Here is a 22,537-nt window from a genome sequence, read left to right on the forward strand (position 1 = left end):
TGCACAGCGCTTGAAACAGCTTGCACAGGAGCTGAGCAAACTCAAGTCAGATAAAACTCTATTGGCAGTCGATAGCTACTGGGAAAGGGAGAGTCAGGTTTCTTTTTTTTTTTTCATCTTTATTAAATTGGGTATTTCTTATTTACATTTTGAGTGTTATTCCCTTTCCCGGTTTCCAGGCCAACATCCCCCTAACCCCTCCTCCTCCCCTTCTCTATGGGTGTTCCCCTCCCCATCCTCCCCCCATTACCACCCTCCCCCCAACAATCACATTCACTGGGGGTTTAGTCTTGGCAGGACCAAGGGCTTCCCCTTCCACTGGTGCTCTTACTAGGCTATTCATTGCTACCTATGAGGTTGGAGCCCAGGGTCAGTCCATGTATAGTCTTTGGGTAGTGGCTCAGTCCCTGGAAGCTCTGGTTGGTTGGCATTGTTGTTCATATGGGGTCTCAAGCCCCTTCAAGCTCTTTCAGTCTTTTCTCAGATTCCTTCAATGGGGATCCCATTCTCAGTTCAGTGGTTTGCTGCTGGCATTCGCCTATGTACTTGCTGTATTCTGGCTGTGTCTCTCAGGAGAGATCTACATCCGGTTCCTGTCAGCCTGCACTTCTTTGCTTCATCCATTTTATCTAGTTTGGTGGCTGTATATGTATGGGCCGCATGTGGGGCAGACTCTGAATGGGTGTTCCTTCTGTCTCTGTTCTAAACTTTGCCTCCCTGTTCCCTGCCAAGGGTATTCTTGTTCCCCTTTTAAAGAAGGAGTGAAGCATTCACATTTTGGTCATCCTTCTTGAGTTTCATGTGTTCTGTGCATCTAGGGTAATTCAAGCATTTGGGCTAATAGCCACTTATCAATGAGTGCATACCATGTGTGTTTTTCTGTGATTGAGAGTCAGGTTTCTTTAATGGTGGATTGACTGCCTTCTAGTGAAAGCCCACAACTGAGAGTATATAGGCATTACGAACTGCTTAAAGGGTTAAAGTAAGGGGGGGGATGGAGAGGGAGAGGGAGAGGGAGAGGGAGAAGGAGAGGGAGAGGGAGAGGGAGAGGGAGAGGAAGAGAGGGAGAGGGAGAGGGAGAGGGAGAGAGCAAATGAGCACAAACTTGAGTGAGTAGGAAAGGGGAGATGGATCTGGGAGAAGCTGGGATATGAATATAATAAAATACACTGTACAGCATTTTCAAAGAATTAAAAATGAGGGAAAAAAGAGTCATAGGACTATCAAAATTATTCCATGGAAGGATTCGTTAGAAATTGTATTTACCTTTTTATGCTTTGAAAACCACCTTAAAGTGGAGGTAATGGAAAGTATAAGAAAATTTAGTTCAGAAGTTTATTTATTGGAAAAATAGCTACATATCTAGCACCAAATACCTGTCTTCTCCTCACAGAATCAGCAACAAAATGAAACAGAAGCCGTGTGAATGGACTCTGGCCGGGCTCTAGGAAGTGTCAAACATTTATGGAAATAAGTAGTTACTGGATCAATATAGAAGTAGTATAAGACAACAAGAAAGATCAGTGGCATGGCTGTGTGTCTTGCCTGACCCCTTGCCAGCTTGGTGGCAGTCTTGAAATCTTGGAGTTCATTCTACCAGTGTGAGATCCTGATCTTTGACTGTAGTAGAAATGGAGCAGGCTTTCTTCCCACATTTTCATGTTGGTCTGTTCTGCTCTGACTAGGGGTTGCTCAGAGAACAGTCTCTGGTTCACTTTGCTTACATTCAGTTGGTATAAGAAATAGTGTGACTCAGAAGGAGTTATGCTGATGAATATGTGGAAGATGTCATTACAGCTAAGATAGAAAACAGACTGCCTAAGGCCATGAACAACAGCAAACCCCCAAACAGGGAAATTAAAGCATCCAAAAGTATTTATATATATGGTGTAAATTACATCATACATAGGATATATTAATAGCCCCTTTCAAGATATGGAAGTAGATTGGGAATGATATTGGAAGTGTAAGGGGATCAGTGGGATTGGGAGAGGGAAGCATGTGTGTGACCAGAGTACATTATATACATGTATAAAATATACTGAAACCTGTTTTGTATAATTAATAAAATACAATCATATGTGGAGAAAACCATGACAAGTCCACAAGAAAGCTACTACAGCTAAAGGGGAAGCTCAGTATAATTTAGGCTAAAAGATTAATGCATCAGCTAATTTCTCTACATCTGCCACAAACAATCTAGAATGAGCTGTAAGAAATTTAATTTATTATAGGATCAAAGAAAATATTTCAGAAAACTCTAAGGAGGCAAAAGACTTGTGTACTAAAAATCATGAAACAGCACTGAGAAGAGAATCAAAAGTTTACAGATCCCATGAACCAACAGTTCCAAATTCCTACACAAACTGGCAGATAAACCCAGCAGGATCCTTAGAAAGATTCTGATTGCATTGATCTTCACAGACATGAGAAAAACATACTTCAGAGTCATGTGGAATGAAGGCGGGACTCTCACAGGTTCTGATGTCAAAACTTACTGTGAATATACAAAACTTAAAATAGTATGGCACCAGTGTGATGATAAAAGTATATAATGTATACGGATAATGAAATGTGTGTATTAAAAAGCCCAGATATAAAACTCCCTCACTTATTGATTGATTTTCAACAAGACTCTAAGATCACCCAACTAGGGAGGGAGAGTCTTTGATAAGTTCTACATCCAGAAGAGTAGAATTAAGCCTTGCATTACACAACGGATAGAAGTGAGCTCAGTGGTCTACATGTCTGAGCTGAAATAATAGAAAGCTAGTGGAAGCAATCAGGGCTAGACATCTCCGAACTTGGCCAAGGATTCTTAGACTTGACACTGCGACACCAAAAGTACAAGCTATGAAGAAAAGGAAAATGTGAACTGACCATCACTGAATGAAACACTGTGCACCGAATGGCATAAAGTGAAAAGGACAGCAAACCAGATCAGAGCAAATATCTCCAGTGTACACATTTGATAATGACCCATCATAATCTAGTCTATAAAAAAGATACAATGACTTCTAACCGACCAGCAATGAAAAAGACAGAGATCATCCAGTAAAATGTGTGAAAGGCTTTAAATAGACACTTCCTGGGGAAGATATACAAGTACCAACTACATGAGAAGATGTTCATCATTGCTGAAGATTAGGAAATGGAATGACTCCCGGGGAGTCACTTTACTCTTTAGAAGACAATATTTGCATGCACTATGACAGATGCCAAGTGAGTAACCTTTAACATTATCCTGCAAATTTTGGCATCTTCCAAAGTGAGCAGACAATGTCCCAACTTATTTTTGGCTTCAAATCTATGTGTATTAACAACAATTATGGGCTTCTTTATAATAGGCTTGTCATGATGTCAACCACTGAAAAAGCGGTGAATTTCAAAAGCACTTCTTTCATCCTCTGCTATTTGCTCTCCCAGTGAGTGGTCACATTTGTTTGTATGAATATGTAAAGATAAATGTATAGGTTATAGACATCTATTATAATGTATCAGAATAAAATGTCATAATAAAATATTCTTTTGTGTAATTATATGTATTTTACACAGGTTTAACTTTATTTTTATACCCAGCCATCTGAACTTGTTCTTTAAGTCCAAAAGTGTGACTTGAACATTAGCCCTTTACTGTATTTCCTTGTACATGCACTTATTAGCTGTTATACACAGTTTCTCTTTAGAGAAATCTCAGCTTTAAATTTGTTACTTTAAAGATATATTTCATTTCAAACTGATCCATCACTTCTTATCCATTCTTCACCATTGAGTCAAAGTATAAATTTCCTTTAATTAGGTAAGTAATTTTTGAGACAGAGTCTAGTGTTATGGTGTAGGTTGGCCTAGAATTCTCACTATGTAGCTCAAGCTACTCTCAAACTCCTGATCTTCCTGCCTTAGCTCCAGAGTTCTTGGATTACAAGTACATACCACCATGCTGGATGCAACTTACTTCATGAGGCACACAAGACAGGAAGTGTGGGAAGTAAGGAACGTTGCTATTATTTTTTTTTTTCAGGTGACAGATTATATACACATCAACTTTTCCTAAAGACTTCCCCAAAGCAGTAATCATTGAAATAAATTGTGTTCTGGGACATCAAGGGTAGACCAGCTAGTGGCAAGAAATTATAATTCTTTGAAAATAATACTATGCCTTGTAATTTTCTTCTTTTAACTTGGTCAACATGAGTTGTTCTCCACAGTGTTTATTTGATATAAAACATGTTAATTTTATCTTTTAAATCACAGACATTAAAACTAGTACTAAGAACCTCATACTTAACTCACTGCTGCTGTTACCCATTTATAACTTTGGGATGAGTATCTTCAAATACTATAGCATCCAGGAGATAAGGAAATTATGTTCTTCTTTGGGATCTCTTAATACCTTTTCAGGTTGCCAACATGAACGTAAGTATCTAAGTGATGTCTTGAGCTTTGTATTCTTCTTTGAAAAGAATTAATAGAATAGGAAGTCTGGGGATCAAAAGAGACACATAGAATTTGAGCATATCTAGCCACCAGATACACAAGTTGATCTTTCCTACAGAGTAATCCAGTAGCGGCAGAATGTGTGTTTTTCATGTATATGCATAGAGTGTTCAGCAATGCAAACTACAAAGCAAAGAACAGTTCTCTTTAAAAGCTACCCCCGTGCTTCCAGAGATTAGATTGTTGGCTGTTTTCCTAGGTCATGGAAATCTTCATACAAGTTCTTTAGATATGGTTCTGAGTCCTCTTTCTCCCCTTTTACCTTCTTTGAAATTTAATGCATATAGGATGAGCCATAAAACTCCTCCAGTCGATCATTCCTCATTTTCTTACCTTGTAAATTTGTTCCTTTGAGTAGAAGGCTTCCAATATTCTGTCTTTGAGGTCACAGATTCTTCCTTTAGTTTGGTCAAGCTTGCTGTTGAAATCTGTTTAGTTACAGATGATTGTGAGCTTCCACATGGGTACGAAGAACCGAATCTGGGTCTACTGCAAGTGCAGAAAGTGCTCTTAACTGCTGAATTGTCACTCTTATACCAATATTCATCTTTACACCCATTAGTAGATGTGTCAGTTTGGGATCCTGTAGCCCTTGTGTAAATATTTGTAAACCCTTTGCACATTTGCTGAGGCCACCACCTTTTAAAGAACCAATAAATGCTCTCTGAGAGTAACATGCTTTCACTGTTTATAGTAGCTTATTCTGGTGGGGCCAGTCAGTAACGTCTCTCAGCTGGTAGGTCTTCCCTTCCTGTTCTTTGGGTCTCTTGGCTACTGTCTTTGCTCTGAATTTAAGTGGAACCACTGGGTTGTTCCTGTATCTAGGAATATCACTTCATATAGAATATAATCAGCACAAAATGCCACTGATCTGGCTAGACCAAGGGATTTTTTTCATACTGTAGTAGATTCCTCCTGGGGTAGGAACCGAAGGTGGTGCTTAAGCCACATGGGAGGAAATGGAGTAGTGATACAGCAGAAAGATAGCACTTTTGGAAATTAATCCAGGTAAGCATTTCCCTGCTCTGCTAGGGGCAGGGAAAGCAGCTAAGCTGGATAGACTGTGTCGGCTGGTAGTGTACTAATGTTGGCAGATGGATTTCTCTTCCAATAAGATGGTTCTCTGCGTTCCATTTTGCCCTGATTACTTTCTTTTTATTTGACTCTATGTGTGGTCCAACTTTCACTTTTCATGGTAGGGTCCCCAATAATTGAGAAAGGGTTCAGATTTACCAAAAGCTTCCTTAGCATTGATAAGGACACTGGGTATCTGCTCTTACGATCTCTTTGCTGTGATGGTGTTGCTTCTGTATTCTGGTACACCACCCCTTGGAAAGGGGGTTGAGATATATTCCACCAAAGTGCAGTTCTCTTAATCTATCAATATAGATTTTTTTGGGTCCATGGAGCACACAAATGACTGGTGTGTGTGTGTGTGTGTGTGTGTGTGTGTGTGTGTGTGTGTGTGTTTATCAAAACATTTCTGCTCATAGATAACAGTTGATCTGTCTTGAAGGGGGAGTGAAGACAGGGATCCTTCTCCCGTGCCTGGCTGACATCTCATTCTGTTAACATCCTTCTGCTGTCCTTCTCATCAGTTACTGTATACAGTATGGACAAAAGAGCAATTGGAAGGCATGTGACTGCCATGGCCGCCACAGGGCTGATATACTTCCTCTTCATTATCCTTCTGGAGACTACTTCATGGAATCTAAAGGCCTTCATATATCGATATGTTTTATTTGGTATCTATAAGATATTTTATAAGGTAAGTAGCAGAATACAGGCCTTAGAGATGGTTTTAATTCATTGTCTCTCCCAGCTCCTCCCCCATCTACCCAACCTTGTGCCTTTTCTTTTTCTCTCTCTTTAGAAAAACAGTCAAACAAAAAATACACAATACACAATACAGACAACATACACACACACACAAAAACCACATACACACACAATCAGAAACTATATTGTACAAACAAAAAGGCAGTAAGACAAAGTATGCCAAAAAGAAGCAATATGAGACAAAAAAATCTACAAAAATATCATTGAGTTCATTTTGTGTTGGACATCTATTGGAGATGGCTTCTTGGTTAGGGATGGGAGATGCTATCCACTTCCCTCTCTCAGTGCTGGCATGATGTCTGAGGACATTTCACACTCGCATCATAACAGTGGAACAAGGAGATCAATATATACTGACTGGAATCTACAAGAATCAGAGATCTACATAAAATGTGAATTTTGTGATTTTATTGTAATTTTAATGCACTGCATTGAAATTTTTCCTTTGAAAAACTCCTATGTCGGGGGAAATACTCCCTCCCCAGCCTGTCCATTTGCTATTGTAAAAGCTCCCAGGCAATACTGGGTCACCAGTCCACAGATCACACACTCCAGAGCAAGGTTTTATAACAGGTATGTTCTTGCAGCATGCATCTGACTCATGCATAGGGTTTGTTAAACTATAAATTGCTGGTCTGTACTGTGTTTCTGATGCAGTAAATTTAGGGTATGCTTTGAAACTTTGTATATGTAACATGTTCTCTGCATCTTACAGAAATGGCTATTGGGATTAAAGTGTAGAAGGTGAGAGTTTCCAGGCTGCACTGTACAGGTCAGGCAGGTAGACACCAAAACACAGACTCAGCCATGAGGACAACAGTAGAGGAAGCCTGGTGTCCAGAGCTAATGAGAGTTTCCTACTTAGTTGAAAGATTCATCTACAGAATGAAGTAGAATTACCTTAAGCGTAGGGCATAGCCTCTGGACTAGAGAATTAGGTCAAATCAGCAAATAACTGGCCAGCACCAGAATATTGATCCTTAGAAGTAAACCCTGATATTCAATTCTGGGTTGTAATGCATTTCAAAGATATCCCTCAAATATCGACTGTTGCTTGGTAACAGTGGATGCTGGACAGGGACTCAGTTTCCTTAGATGTCTAGGAGGAACATACAGATCTCAGATCTTGGAGGAGAGTTGAAAAGAGAAGTCAACAGACATTCCAAAGAAAAGGTCCCAGGATGGGAACCAAATCAGAGATCAGACAAGTACCAGTCATGGGGATAAGATTTTTGACAAAAGAAAGTATAAAATGTCAAAACTGTATCTAGTAGGAACCAAATAAAATTCTGGCAATTGTATATACTTAAGGGAGTAACTCAAGGCATGGAGGTGGGATGGGGCTCAGGCAATGAAGCAGGACTATTAAAGAGCTACAAAGGGATTCTACAGGTCAAGACTCAAATGATGGCAAACCAAGTCAGAGAACTCCTTCAGAAGTGCCAGGGGGAGGATACTGTATTATCCTGAGACATTAGGGAGTGATCAGAGAAGAACTCGCAATCAGAAGAAAAGTCATAATACACTTCCTTTTTATTTTTGTGTGTCTGGTGTTAGTTAGGATATTGTTGTTCTTCCCACTCGCATTCATTTACACTATTTTAGTTGACTCAATTCGCTTAACTGGGTGCCTCTCGCTTGTTAGTTCCTTCAAAGCATGAAATTTTGAATTTTTCACTTTCTAAAAACATGTTTTGCCCTATTTCACTGATCTCCCTTCCTACCTTCTGTACTTCTGATCCATTTTCTTATGAGGCCATAACAACATACATGACTAACGCATACAATGGATTTTAAAAATGGGAAGATTGAAGGTAAGTTATAATATAGATGTAAAAAAATTCCTTGATGATACAAGATACTTACTTGATTACACTATAAACCCTGAGATTGTGTTGTTTACTGGAAAAACCTGTTTCTAGTTGTGATGTGGATCAGCCTTTAGCACACACCTTAATCCCTCTCAATAGAATACAAGCACACCTTTAGTACACAGCTTTAATCCTAAACAGTGAAGGTGAAGTTAGTTTGTAGAAGGAAGGAGCCATGTTTGAAAACTATGTTTAATTGAGTAGCAGACTAAGTGACAAATTAGAGGAATATTTGACAGAATAGGATATGCCCAACTCTCGTTAGAAGAGCAAGGAAAGGGAAGCTACTTAAGAGAGAGCAGTGAGTGCAGAGAGAGAAGAGAGGGCAGTTTTACCAGGACAGTTGTACAGAGACAGGCTGCAGAAAGAGAGAACAAGCTAGATACAGGTGAAAACAGAACAAGCCAGCCAATGAGGAGCCAGAAGATTAGGACATATTGCCAGAGTTAGTACGAGGCCAAGCAGAGCGATCCAGTCAGAAACTGAGAGAAGCCAGTTTGAATCAGTTAGTGTGGAGAAGAGTTTTGAGCCAGAACAGCTGAGTTGAACCAGCCAGCCAGAGTTCAGAAAGAGCTAGAAAGGGTAAGCTTATTCGGCAGTAAGTCTCAGAGGTTGAAAACATTCTAGGCCTAGATTGGATTGCACAGAGGCTAAAGGCTTCCAGAACTAGACCTAGGTTAGCAGACTGAGGCAGTAAGCCTCAGAGGTGACAATTGCATCAGGTGAATAAAGGGTACTTTTACACCTTGACAAAAGTATCAGCAGCTCGAATTCAAGAACTGGCCAGGTACATTCCAGAAACATAAAGACTGTAATAATCTAAAGTCAAATCAGCATATTAGTAAAATTAGAAAGTACAAAAATTTATTGACAAGCTTGGAAAAATTATTTTGTAAAATTCACTATACAGATTAGAAATAGAAAGTAATAAGTTTATTTTTTAAATATGATGAAAGAACAGTTACACCATATGGTGACAGCACACAACTTTGATCCCTTTGACCCCAGCACACAAAAGGCAGAGACAGACAGATCTCTTAAGAGGTCAAAGTCAGTCTTAAACTATAGAGTGAACTCTGGAACAGCCAGGGCTATACAAAGAAACCCTATCTTAAACACAGAGACAGAGAGGGAGGGAGGGAGGGAGGGAGGGAGGGAGAGAGAGAGAGAGAGAGAGAGAGAGAGAGATTACAAACATAAAAAAATGCACCACAAATATCTTGATAGACTCTTACAAAGTTCCCTATTATATCAAAAGAACACAAATATCACTTTTTTAACTGCAACTATAATGCTAACAAATAATATGGAAGACGTTGACACTGAAAGTTTCAAGCAATTTGGAAGACTAAAGGTAGCAGCATCCCATGTTCAGGCTAGGAAACTTGATGGCGGTATGATGACCATCCCTCTCCAGGTTGGTTGAAAAGGGTGATGTAATCTCAATCCGTTACCCAGCCAAGTGCATGTGGGTTCACATTCTGGAGACTTGCTGAAGCAGAAGACTCTATTTTGCAAGTATAGGCAAAGTAAAGAACCAGAAATGACAAGGACATCCTGAGATAGAATAAAATGAGGGTACCATTCAGACTGGCATATCATTAAAACAAACTCTAAAGCACTGGTTCTCAACCTGAGGGCTGTGACTCCTTAGGGTCAATTTGTAACAATGAAAATACAACCTGCATATTGTATACTTACACTGTGATTCATAACAATAGCAAAAATACAGTTATGAATTGGCAACAGAAATAATTTTATGGCTGGGTGTTACTACAACATGAGGGACTGGATTAAAGGGTTGCAGCATTAGGAAGGTTGAGAATCACTGCTTTAAGGGATTGGCAAGATGGCTTAGCACTTGCCTCATATGCCTGGTGATCCTATGGAACCTATGTACATGTGGAAGAAAGCAGTTCATAAACTTGTCCCCTGACCGACATGCATCCAGTGACACCTGCTCACTGCACCCACTCACTCACACACAATGACAATTAATACATAAAACCTCTAAGGATGAAGCTAGTCAGAACAACACATAAAGAAAGAATAGTGCACCAGGAAGGAGCCATACTTGTCAATTTGTGGTGGTCATCATCGCCTAGAAACGCAACCCTGTAAATCAGATGCTTTAGTGGTAAAAAACAGAATTCTGTTTTTACAAAAGATTTACTTATTTTCTTCTATGTGCATTTGTGTGCCTGAGTGCATGTGTGTGTGCATCACCAGATGTGTGCAGGTATCTGTGGAGGACAAAAGAGTGGGTTGGAGCCCCTGTAACTAGAGTTATAGGCATTTGTGAGATGTCTGACATGTGTGCTGGGGACTGAACCTGAGCCCTCTGTGACAGCAACGAATGCTCTTAATAGCTGGCCCATCTCTCCAGTCTATGTACTATGTATTCATGAACCCCTATGTAAGCAGTACATGTTACAGTGTGAAAACAATTGGAATAGCATGTCTAGAGACATGTGCACAAATATGTAGTAACATGACCTGCAGCAAACTTGGCACACGGTATGGTTGGGAAGGGTGGTTCTCAATAAGTGATACTCCTGTTGGATAAATGTCTGAAAATAATGAACTTTGACTCTGCCTGTGCTCCTTATAGATGAGTTATATGTTTATAACTCTCCTAGAGGCCCAATAGTAAATTTAAAAAAAGTTTATAGCAACAGTAACAACTACAAACCAAAGAAAAAAATTCCTCGTGACAGCAAAAGATATCAATCATGGAGTGAGTGAATAGGCAGGCAGATCCCAGTGGATATTTCTGAATTACAAATCAGTAAGAAGGCAGACATAGTTAGATTTAAAAATAGTTAAGATTTAGACACTGACAAGATTCACACATTCCAGTTGATACATATAAAGGCAAACTATATTTTAGTCATCAGGCCAATGTATATAAAAGCCACTGAGGGACACCACTACATCAGAATGTAGTTTATATATACACTCAGAGACTCATACATGCACGATAGAAATGCATATACTTGTTCTCTAAAAATGTGTATATAATATATGCACTTATAAAATATGTGAAAGAATGCTCATGCTGTATTCATAGGAGAACAGGACAAAAGCCTCATTACTGTGAGCCCCATAGGGGACAAAAATGTCTGTCTTAAGATAGAGTGCAGTGACAAGAAAGGACATCCTGTAACTTACTCATACTTGATATGACCCAAAAGAAACTAGACACAGAAATAGCATATGCAACGTCTAAAACTAGTTTAAACCAATGGATAATAGAGAGAATGGAAAGCATCATCAGATAAATACTTTTTCAGAAATCCAATAAGCGGTAGGTTGTGACTTATTTCTTTGTCTGGATGATGCCAACTTTAGTAGTTGATGCTAAAAACAGAACCAGGTAGAATGTAGAGCAAAGATGATGAAATTGATGGTAGCTTCTTACTTTTGACTGTAGTTGTACAAGGCGTTACCCTTAGAGAAGCTGTCTAGGACACAGCTGGTAGTCAAATGAGTCTCAAAATGAAAAGTTTGTATCACTTGATATGAAACACATATACGGGCTGACTCTTGGAACTCTCTTCCACCCTGGGCTATGTGGAATGCCTTTCCAGTCCTCTTTGTTCCCTGCTATAAGTCCCCGGATGCACTTCCATTTATGGAGTTCCCTTTAGCTGCTTCATACACTGAACTCTCCACAATTTTCCCTTTCTCTGAGATAAGACTACTTTAAAGGAAAATATTTAATTTGACTATAGTTTCAGAGGGTTAGAATTCATAATGGCAGAGCAAAAGAAAACAGCCAAGAGTTTGCATCTTGATCAACCATGAGGGCGGGGAATGGGGGGGGGAGAGGAAGACACACAGAGCAAAAGAACACTGAAAATCATCTTTTCTTGACATTCATCTGTACTTGAGTATTATCAAATAACATTTTTACTATAATCAATATTATTTGCTGTGGCTGTAATTTTTGTGATGTCTGCTTTGGTATCATACCCTCTACTTGCTCCTGACGGGAAGTCTAGTTTTTAAACTTTGGAAACAGTAATTACATTTTTATAAGAGAGCTGTGGTTGTGTGCAAGAAGTCTCTTGACTTCCGTTTTGACACTCTGGAATAGCCCTCCAGTTCAGCCTTCACGAATTCATCCAGTCTTGGCAAGATATTCAGTGTGTAATCCTTGCTTTCACAATTCAGGCTAGAATGTCCAAGGAGTTATCTGGAGACTCAGAAGACGAAGATGTACAAAATGAAAGAGAGACTATCCTGCAGCATTCTTGGCACTCACTGAATTCTACTGTGCTCATTAAAAAACTCATAAAGGTAAACGCCCTTCAGTGTCCAGCAGATAACTTCATTCCCTAAGATGAGCACTGGGAGCTCATGGTGGACTTGTGGAGCTATGGCTAGTAGATCCCCAAGTACGGGCGGTAGGGTTCTTGTGAATCTGTCTGAAGCATTGCTGTCTGTAAAGGTTTGAAACTTTGTGTTCGACCAATACATTTTCATGTATTTTGTGTTTTCATTGTTTTTAAGATATATTTTAAAATTCCACCAACTCTGGCTGTGAGAAATATCTCTCTCACCATTCAAAAGGAGGAATGCTTTGGATTACTTGGGTTAAATGGAGCTGGGAAAACTACTACCTTTAAAATTCTGACTGGAGAAGAGATAGCTACCTCTGGGGATGTGTTCATTGAAGGTTACAGCATCACTAGAAATATCTTGAAGGTACGCTAGCAAACAGCCCGATGACCTAGGAGTGTAATGGGAAATTCTGGACATCTGTCAGTAGCTTTTGGAAAGAGAAATAAAATGTAAGGGAACACAGGAAGGTAAGAAAGGCAGCTTCTTCACCTTGAGAGATACATCATAAGTGTCTTCCAAGTGTGATGCAACTTCTCCAAGCAGCACCTATAACACAGCACAAAATGCACTCAAATGTCCATTAGACTCAAAGTGGCCAGCCTAGTATTTAAGAAGAACCTTGAAGTTTTTAGTCCAACCCTAACAATAAAACATTTGAACCAGCTGGGCATGGTGTCACATGCCTTTTACACCAGCGCTCAGGAGGCCAGGTATATGGATCTCTGAGTTCTAAGCCAATCTTGTCTACACAGTAAGACCCTGTTTCAAAAAAAAAATCTGAACTGGAAACCAATTGCACACCAAATTAAGGCACTGAGAAAGTAAAATATAAATGACTCAACCCTTATCCAGCACAAAACTCCAGAGCAGGATCAAGGAGATGTTTGTGGTTCAAGTGCTGCTGCACAGTCCTGCTGACCCGAGTTTGGATACCCAGAGCCCACGTAAGTCCAGATGCAGTAGGACGTGCATATGTAATCCCAGTGTTCCTACAGGAAGATGGCAAGAAAGGAGAACGACAGCTAGTTGAGTATACATGTTGGTGAATATCAAGAGGCCCAACCTCAAATCCCTCAATCCTCCCCGTAACTCTCCCACTGGAGTCCCTGACCTCTGTCTAATGGTTGGCTGTAAGTATCTGTATCTGTCTCAGTCAGCTACTGGTAGAGCCTCTCAGAAGACAGCCATGCTAGCTCCTGTGTGTAAGCATAACATAGCGTCAGTAATAATGTCAGGATGTGTGCTTCCTGCTGCGGAAACAACGCCTCTTTGGCTCCCGCCATGGCAGTTCTTAAGACTGTTGCTTGTGTTATTTTAAGCTCTCTTTATGTTGGGAATTTTTGAAGGTAAAATGGTGGAAAACATTTATGGCAGCCTTTTATGTCTTAATGATCAATGTAGCTGTTTTGCCATCTGGATATGGTACATTCAGTATCAGATATATACGGTGTTGTATGCCATTTGTGATTGCTTATTAATTGTATACTAAAATAGTCTTTTGTGAATTTCTGTTCCATTGTCTTTAAAAATATAATGTTGTGGAGTAATTCCAGGCTTTGAACAGACAGGAAACTTTGAGATTTATATATATTAATATATATATACACTAATATATCTTTCTAATATATATGTATATATACACATGTATATATAAATTTCAGAACATTTTAAATTACATTTACGTTTCAGGATTTTCTGGGACTTGTTAGAGAACATGAGAACAAATGTGAGGCTTTGTGTGGGGCTGGCTCAGCGCCCAGGGCCAGTGATGTGTTGGCTTCCTCCTCATGAGACATTTCCAGGACAGGTCAGGATGTGACTGAACCTAACTTAGTCTTTGTTAACACCTCCACATACTGTCAGAAACATGTACAGTGCAGATTCATCCTTTGTATCCATACAATTTGGAATCCCTGGTTAATACCGGAAGAGTCTACTATTTTATGCCTACATTTTCAAATACTTTAGCTTTTCATTTTAATAATGTGTATCCATTCTAAAATTTCTATTTCTCCAGATCTTTAAATGGGAGAGCACAGCTTTGATATTACTATTATTTTTCAGTATCCTTGATCTCCTAAAATTTGTAATCTGTTAGTTTCCTTTCCCCACTTGTTCATGTTTTAAAAGATTTCAAAGTGCTTTTATGAATACTGTTTATTGTTTTTGTTGTTTGAGACAGGTTCTCATTGTGTAGCCCTGGCTAGCCTGGAGCTCACTATATAGATCAAGCTGGTCCTGAACTCATAGATCTGCCTGCCTCTGTCCCCCCAAATTCTGGGGATTAAAAGGTGTGCCACCACACCAGCCCTGCTTTGTTTGTTTGTGTGTTTTTCATAAACCTAGATCTGAAAACAGGTTCTGTGACTCTACTCATGTTTATGAACCTGTTGTTACCTTATTTAGTCATCAACTTTCCTTCTTGATCCTCCTGCCTCCACCTCTTCAGCACACCCACCTGGCATGTCCAACCACAACCAGCTCTTAGCCCTTGTTCAACCATGCACATCTGGGCTTCATTTAGCTGTTACTAAAGTCATAATTTTCTAAAAATACACTAATAGTTTTGATTTTTCATTTTGTTTCATTATGGTTGTTACCTCCCAACACTTTAAAAGAGATATTAAATTTTCCTGTTGACTTTTAATTGCATAGTGGGTAAATGCTTTGTCTTCAGGCAATCTATTTTCTATAGCATATAGTATGCTAGTTTATGACTGGTGTATCTAAAATAAGAGCTAGGATCCCAACTACACTTACTTGTATCATAGAACATGCTCAAATGTCACATCACATACAAGAGAAAGATTAAGGACTCCACTCATCCGCTTATCACAACTAAGAAGTCAGGATCTCACTAAACCTCACTTAAAGATTGCTAATCAGCCTCACACCTCTACAGCAGGCTTCACTCTTGCTATTCTGGTGTCTGTTGGGACAGAATGACTGAAAGCTTAAGGAAAAAGTTTCAAGTTTCAAAAGCATTCATTTACTTGTTGAGGGTGGATGTCACATTGCTTATTGGACTTACATCATGATAGGTGGGGCAACACTAGAGTAGCCTCTTCCACACAAATATGCATCTGCAAATTCTTGAACCACTCTATCGTCATTTTATAAAAGTTATCCTGGGCATATTCACCTTCATGCAAGAAGCTCTTCGTGAGTTCTAATCCATGCAGCCACCCCTAGCCATAGTGAGTCTACGACACATTGGAAAATACAAAATTCTTTGCTGGGACTCTCTGATGGGTCAGTTGGTTCCAAAGCATAGGCCAAAAACCTTCAAGCTTTTTTTATATTACCCATATTTACTGTGTGTTGCTCAGTGAGTTGTCTTATCTCTCTTAATGTTCCCTTAATTTAGGTAAGGTCCAAAATTGGCTATTGTCCACAGTTTGATGCCTTGCTGGATTACATGACTTCTCGGGAGATATTGACAATGTATGCCAGGGTGTGGGGGATTCCAGAGAACAATATTAGATCCTATGTGAACAACTTGTTGAAAATGCTGTATCTGAAACCACAGGCTGAGAAGTTTATTTACACTTTGAGGTGAGAACACATGCTGGTACTCCCATCGGGGAAGTAGTCTGGCATCTTCCTTGTTTGGAATGAATTACCAAGAGTCTAACCCAGGCTGCATAACAAACAGGCCATGCCTGAAGTGCTCAAATGTTCTTCTGCAATGAAGCAGGCCCTAGGAGTATCACACCTTTCTTTGCAGAGATAGACTAAAAAATCTGATTCAATTTCAATTTTGGTCAATGAGCTAGAAAAATGTGTATCTTTCTTCCTGTTTTGCTATGGTTCTTTGTCTCCTCATAAAGGACAAAGATGAGATTCTTGGTATTGTCCTGGACAGCCACCACGTAGCTTATAAGTCAGGGAATCTCAAGAACTACAAGAATAAGAATCTAAATTTAACTGGTAGTATAGCCAAAAATAAATTAGATAAACTAAAAGTCATCTCTTTCACTCCAAGTGAAAGTGGATAGCTGTCTACTATTAGATTTGAGTCTTGTGTTTTAGTACAATCACATATAATTAGCACTTTCTAATTTCTTTTTTGCAACTGTTTTCAGATACTCAGCCCTTTTGAAATCTTGGCAACTATTTTTCATGTAAATAAAAATCTGGATAATAATTAGATGTGTTACCTGTTAAATTACTGCAATGTAAACTATATTCTCCTCCTCTCTCCCTCAACTCTGAAGTGGAGGAAACAAACGTAGGCTGAGCACCGCGATTGCCATAATGGGAAACTCCTCAGTTGTCTTCCTAGATGAGCCGTCTACTGGCATGGACCCACTAGCCCGGCGCATGCTCTGGAACGCAGTGATAAGGACGAGAGAGAGTGGCAAGGTCATCATCATCACCTCTCACAGGTGTGCCTCACAGGTGTGGCTCTTGGGATGGGGGATGGAGGTTGGGAGGAATTCTATGACTGTGAGAGGGAAATATCTGGACCTGGAATGGTGCATAGAAATGTTGCTTGTGAGTATGTGAGATTCTTACGGATGGAATCCTAAGGAAGGCTTGAACACACAAGGGAAGAATGTTTATGACCTGTTCCATTTGAAGATTTGCTCCTCTACTGTTTTAGATTTTATTAAAGCTTCATTCCCTGTGGCCCTGACAATGAGCAAATGAACATTATCTCTTCAAACAAGATCCCGAAGTATCGCGTATATAAATATGCTCCAGTGGTGATAATTTTGCCTCATGTTATTCTGGCAGTTTGTTGTGTCTTTTCTAGCATGGAAGAATGTGAAGCGCTCTGTACCAGGCTAGCCATCATGGTGCAGGGAAAGCTGGTGTGCCTGGGCAGCCCTCAGCATCTCAAGAACAAATTTGGCAATATTTACACCATGAACATCAAGTTCAAAACTGGCACCGATGACGACGTGGTGCAGGATTTAAAAAATTATATTGCCGAGGTTTTCCCAGGTAAGTATGGTTGGATTAACTCTGCGAGTGATAAGTCATGTCTGTGGTCTCACTGACTATGTGCTGTGTGTCTCACAGTGGCTTCCCCTGAGTTTTTGGTATGTCTGTCAGCCAATAATGAGTTCTTTGGGGGAAATGGTTGTATCTGTAACTGTGTCTGTTTATGCAAAATTTTCAAGAAAAATGGCAAATATTTGTCACTATCTTGTGTGAATGAGTCAGTTATCCATAGGAGCTGGCGTATGATTTAATACCTGATGTCATAGATTTAATAGTTTGAAGATCTCTGGTTTTGTTTTTGTATTTTTTTAATTTTAGCAACATTCCATGTTTTAAAAAGAAAATCTGTATTGCTTTGCTAGAACCAACTCCCATAGCAAAAGACCACAGAATGGCTGGCTTACACGGCATTTACTTTCTCACAGTTTTGGATGAGAGAGGGCCAAGATCAAGCTGCCAGCAGGGCTGGCTTCTTCTGAGGCCTCTCTCCTTGGCTTGCACTACAGACACCATCGTCTCTACCTTATTCCCCCGGTTGTCCTCTGTATATGAGCATTTCCCTAGTGCCCAGGCATCTACTTTTTTTTTTCTTAAAAGGATACTAGTCCCAGTGGACTAGGGAAGTCACACTCACAGCCCTCCGTAAAGGTACTATTTAGGCAGCTAGATTTTCAGTGTATGCGATAAAAATTCAGTTCATAACATAATCGATGAACAACAGTAAGAGTTTTTGTCTTGTATGAAAAATTGTAACTGACCTTTTTGCTATCTCAGCCAGGATATGCAAATCCTGGAAATGCAAAGGAATGTGGTTTCTCAAGAATTCTATTGCTGATGTTGGCTGGTCTTAAAAATCTGATAACTCAATGATGACAAGAAATTTATAATGGTTATGAGTCTAATAAAGTACTCATTTGATTAAACAATATTAAAGTAAAAGAGTTCTGTTCCTGAGTGTTAAAACCAGAAAGCACCTGTCTGCTGACCCCATGTACGGTGCGCAGTCTAAACTGGCTGATCTTATTGTTCTCTGTGTATTCTCCCAAACTTAAGAGCACAGTCCTCACAAGGACTTTTAATATCTGTGTGACCCTGTCTTCATGTCTGCCTTATCAGGCCGAGCAAAACATAACAGGAATAGCTCTTGTGAGTTAAGCTAAGGATTTGGAATTTTATAGTCTAAGCCATGGGAAATAACATGGAGAAATTGGGATCACCACATAAATGAAAAATGTGGAGAGTAAATGTGTGGGAAAATCATCACCTAAGCATTGGTCACGGTGACAGCAATGCGGTATGGAAATACCAGTGCATATGTCCAAGACGTTAAATATGCAATTATGCATCCATTTTGCACGATGCCTTGTGATCCAAGAAATTCATTTATCATTACTACTCTGCTCATTTGCTGTACTTGAAGGAGGACACCAACTACTATCCCTTATTAAGAATGTGGACAGATACATCTTCTGGAATATTAGTTTGAGAAAGGTTCAAAGAGTAAGGTGTCATTGCCCAGACATTCCCTATATTATTCTTGAGCAAACAGCTATTATATATGACTGCAAAAAGGGGGATTGACATTGCATACATGCATGCATAAATATTAACCCTTAAAAAGAAAAAAAAATTACTAGCCAAAGGATAGTGGGCATACGCAATTCTAAAAGAATAGTTTCCTATAAAAAAAAGCAGAGATTTTTAGCATATATATTTTATATAATCTCAAGGAAATTTAAGTGCCCATATTTCATTTTATTTATAAAAAAGTCACAAATAAGATGATTCTGTTTCTGCAATATAGATTTTATCTCTGAAGAGCATTACCAGTAAAATTAAACTAGAATTAAATAAAATTAAATTAAATTAAACAGCTAATTAAATTAGCTGTTAAATAACAACTAATGTTTTTAATGTACTATAGGATCAAAGATAAAAGTATAATACTCCCTCTTAGCACCAGAGATTAAAAGAAATTAATAAAAAGGGAGGAAAATAGAAAAGAAACAAAACAAGAACGTAAGCCATAATTAAAAGATAAATCCTTGAAAATATAAGCTGACCGTGTCAGCTCCAGGATCTGATGTGGCGCCCTCGGCTGTCTGGGGGGAAGCATGCTGAAAGGAGCACGTAAAGGCGGGACCTTCAGACTGAGCCAACTCAGTGCTCAGCGGCATCCTTTGACTCCTGGCAGAAGCAAACCCAGGTCTGCTCTGGAGGAAAGCATCCCTTAGCAAGGTTTGGAGTGAAAGGAGACTCAGAAGAGCATACGGCAGAGCTAACTTGCTAGGGCCACATTAAAAAGATCCAGAAGGCACTCAGCCCTAAAGCTGTGAACATGACATTCCTAAACTACAAGGTAATTTGTCTCCCATAAACACACACACACACACACACACACACACACACACACACAAAAGGAAAGATTGTGGTTGATGTCTACAGAAAAGCGCTGCCAGTGAAAAGCAGAAACCCTAGTGTAATGGGAGCACCTAAGACACCATAAAACAGAAAATGTGAGCCCAACAAGCCACCAATGGGATGGATATCATGAAAGAACAACTGAGAAATGGGCCAGGTAAACAATAGAAGGATCTACAGGGCAGCCAATGACATTGGAGAGGATTTTCTCCGCAAATTTTCATAAATATACAAGTAAAGAACAAACAACATGCAATGCACAAAGAAAATAGAAAATGCAGAAGAGAACAAAGGGGAAAGAAAACACACACACACACACACACACACACACACACACACACACACAACCCAGAAACACCCAAGCATTATTGTTCCCATGTCTTTTCTAAAGAATATGCAAATGAAAAATTTCAGATCAATTGAGAATATTGTTGAAGAAGCTTCTGCATAAAAGCTACCAGTGAATATTAGGCTGGGTTTATTTGACTATACATATGTAATTGAATGCCAGTACTGAGGAGACTAAAGTAGGAGGATTGAAAGTTCAAGACCAACCTGGGCCACACAGTGAGAACCTCCCTCAACACAAAAACAAAAGACTAAATCAGTGGTTCTCAACTTGTGAGTCTTGAATGACCCTTTCATAGGGATCACCTCAGGCCATCAGAAAACAGATCACAATTCATAACAGTAGCAAGATTACAGTTATGAAGTGGCAATGAAAATAATTTTATGGTTGGGGGTCACTATAACATGAGGAACTGTATTAAAGGGTCACACATTAGGAAGGTTGAGAACCACTGGGTTAAATGAGTGGTGTCTGTCTGGTCAAATAGCATATTGTTGATGAGGGTTTTAGTAATATAATATGATAAGTGCTTTTAAATGGAGAATGTAAAAAATGTAAAAGGAAAACAATGGCCCCATATTCTGTCTCATGCTAGCCCAATATTTGGCACTTGGGAGTTTGTTAGCACTTTTATTCGAGTGTTTGTTGTTTTTAATCAGTTTTCAGTGTTGTGCTGCGTAAGTGAATCCTCTTGTCACCTTCCCCTGTAGGTTCCTGTTTCTATAGATGCCGAGTCAGTCATGTGTCCAGTGTTTGCCCAATCACAGAACACATAAGTTCAAGAAAGAGTCTCATTGTGAAAGGGAGTAAAATCCTTTGGAGTTCCCTATGTCTTCAAACTGAAAAGAGTAATGGCCCAGAAATTCCACTTCTAGAAACAGACTGTAAATATTTGAATCACCTATGCTAAGAGCTAGGTTTAAAAAAAATTCAGGACGTTTTCACAGAAGAAAGAACTAACATTGAGGTGGTGTTTTTCCTGCTTTCCTCCAAAGCTGCATCATATGAAAATGCACGACCTGGAATTAGTTGCCCCAGACCACATTCTCAGCACTGGTTGAGCGATAAAGGCTCCTAACATTCGTTTTAGGAAGGGTAGTATCTAACATTAGACAAGTGAGTTGAAAAAAGTATACTCAGTAACTATGATGTACTCCATATAATAATACGATTCCATCAGTCATAAATCTTGTAAATACTTTAGCCATACTGTATGTGGTGGCTTGAATGAGAATGTCCCTATAAGGCTCATGTTCTTAAGATACTCTGTTCTATCCACTTATGTGTTGACCCACTAGTTTTTCCCTTGTATATAATATTATGCAGATGTAACATTATTTAAGGCAATTTTAAATGAAATCTTCTAAGTTTACTCACCTGTCTCTCTTCTTGTCGTAGGTAGTGACTTAAAGCAAGAGAATCAAGGGATCCTTAATTACTACATTCCCAGCAAGGACAACAGCTGGGGAAAGGTGATGGCTGAAACCATGCACTTTATGCACTAATTCTAGAAGCACACTTATGATGCCCCGGGGATCCAGGCAGTGGGATCACGCCTAGCATTGTGGATGTACTAGCACTTTTATATTACGTTTCAAATACACTTAGAATTTAATTGCCTTCTATTTCTGCCCCTAAACCCTATTATTAGCCTTGGTCACTCAAAAGAACTGCAACAAGGACCTACCTACCTTTAGTTTCTCAATTGCCTATTTCTCTGGCGTTTCCTTCTCACCCTCCTGGAGCCTTTTGTCCTCTGCTGTGAATCCAGTAAACACTGGGAAGAGGAAGGAGTGAGTCCTCTGGGTTGGGGACTGGAGGCAATGTTTCAGAGACTGCATGCTTTCTGTTGCTTTTTGCTGAAGGTGTTCGGCATTCTGGAGAAGGCGAAGGAGGACTACAATCTAGAAGACTATTCCATCAGTCAGATCACCCTGGAGCAAGTCTTCCTGACCTTTGCCAACCCAGATAACACAGAGAGTGGCTATGAGAAAGCAGTGCCTTGAGATTCAGTTACAACAGGAGATTATGACGTCTTCATTCAAATGCACTTGGGTTCGGAGAGGGATGTGTGTGTATGTATATATAACTTTGTGTAAATATATTTACATTAAAAATGTATCCCCTTCATTAAAGACTTAGATGAATCGCTTGTATATCTACCATGTGCAGATCTTCGAGCTAGATTTCCGAAATACCCTGTTCTCCCTCCTAGAAACATGAAAGAAACAGCATTTGCCAGGGTGGAGAGAAGGTCCTTTTT

General features: G+C 39.5%; 1 protein-coding gene across 5 annotated transcripts in view; it reads left to right on the forward strand.

Annotated features, from left to right (window-relative positions):
• Window positions 1-22,430, forward strand: part of Abca14 (ATP-binding cassette, subfamily A (ABC1), member 14) — a 106,551-nt gene extending 84,121 nt beyond the window's left edge. For 4 of the 5 annotated variants that reach the window (NM_001432351.1, NM_001432350.1, NM_001432353.1 and 1 more), the window contains 9 exon segments: window positions 4,255-4,416; window positions 6,096-6,265; window positions 12,384-12,509; window positions 12,723-12,917; window positions 15,922-16,109; window positions 16,772-16,942; window positions 17,314-17,504; window positions 21,673-21,746; window positions 22,140-22,430. In NM_001432351.1, coding sequence (NP_001419280.1) covers window positions 4,255-4,416; window positions 6,096-6,265; window positions 12,384-12,509; window positions 12,723-12,917; window positions 15,922-16,109; window positions 16,772-16,942; window positions 17,314-17,504; window positions 21,673-21,746; window positions 22,140-22,280 — 1,418 coding nt within the window. In that variant the 3' untranslated portion in view covers window positions 22,281-22,430. 5 annotated transcript variants of the gene reach the window in all.
• The last annotated feature ends 107 nt before the right edge of the window (window positions 22,431-22,537 follow it).

Source organism: Rattus norvegicus, chromosome 1 (assembly GCF_021556685.1).
Source record: "Rattus norvegicus strain SHRSP/BbbUtx chromosome 1, alternate assembly SHRSP_T2T, whole genome shotgun sequence".
In the NCBI taxonomy this organism is placed as follows: domain Eukaryota; kingdom Metazoa; phylum Chordata; class Mammalia; order Rodentia; family Muridae; genus Rattus; species Rattus norvegicus.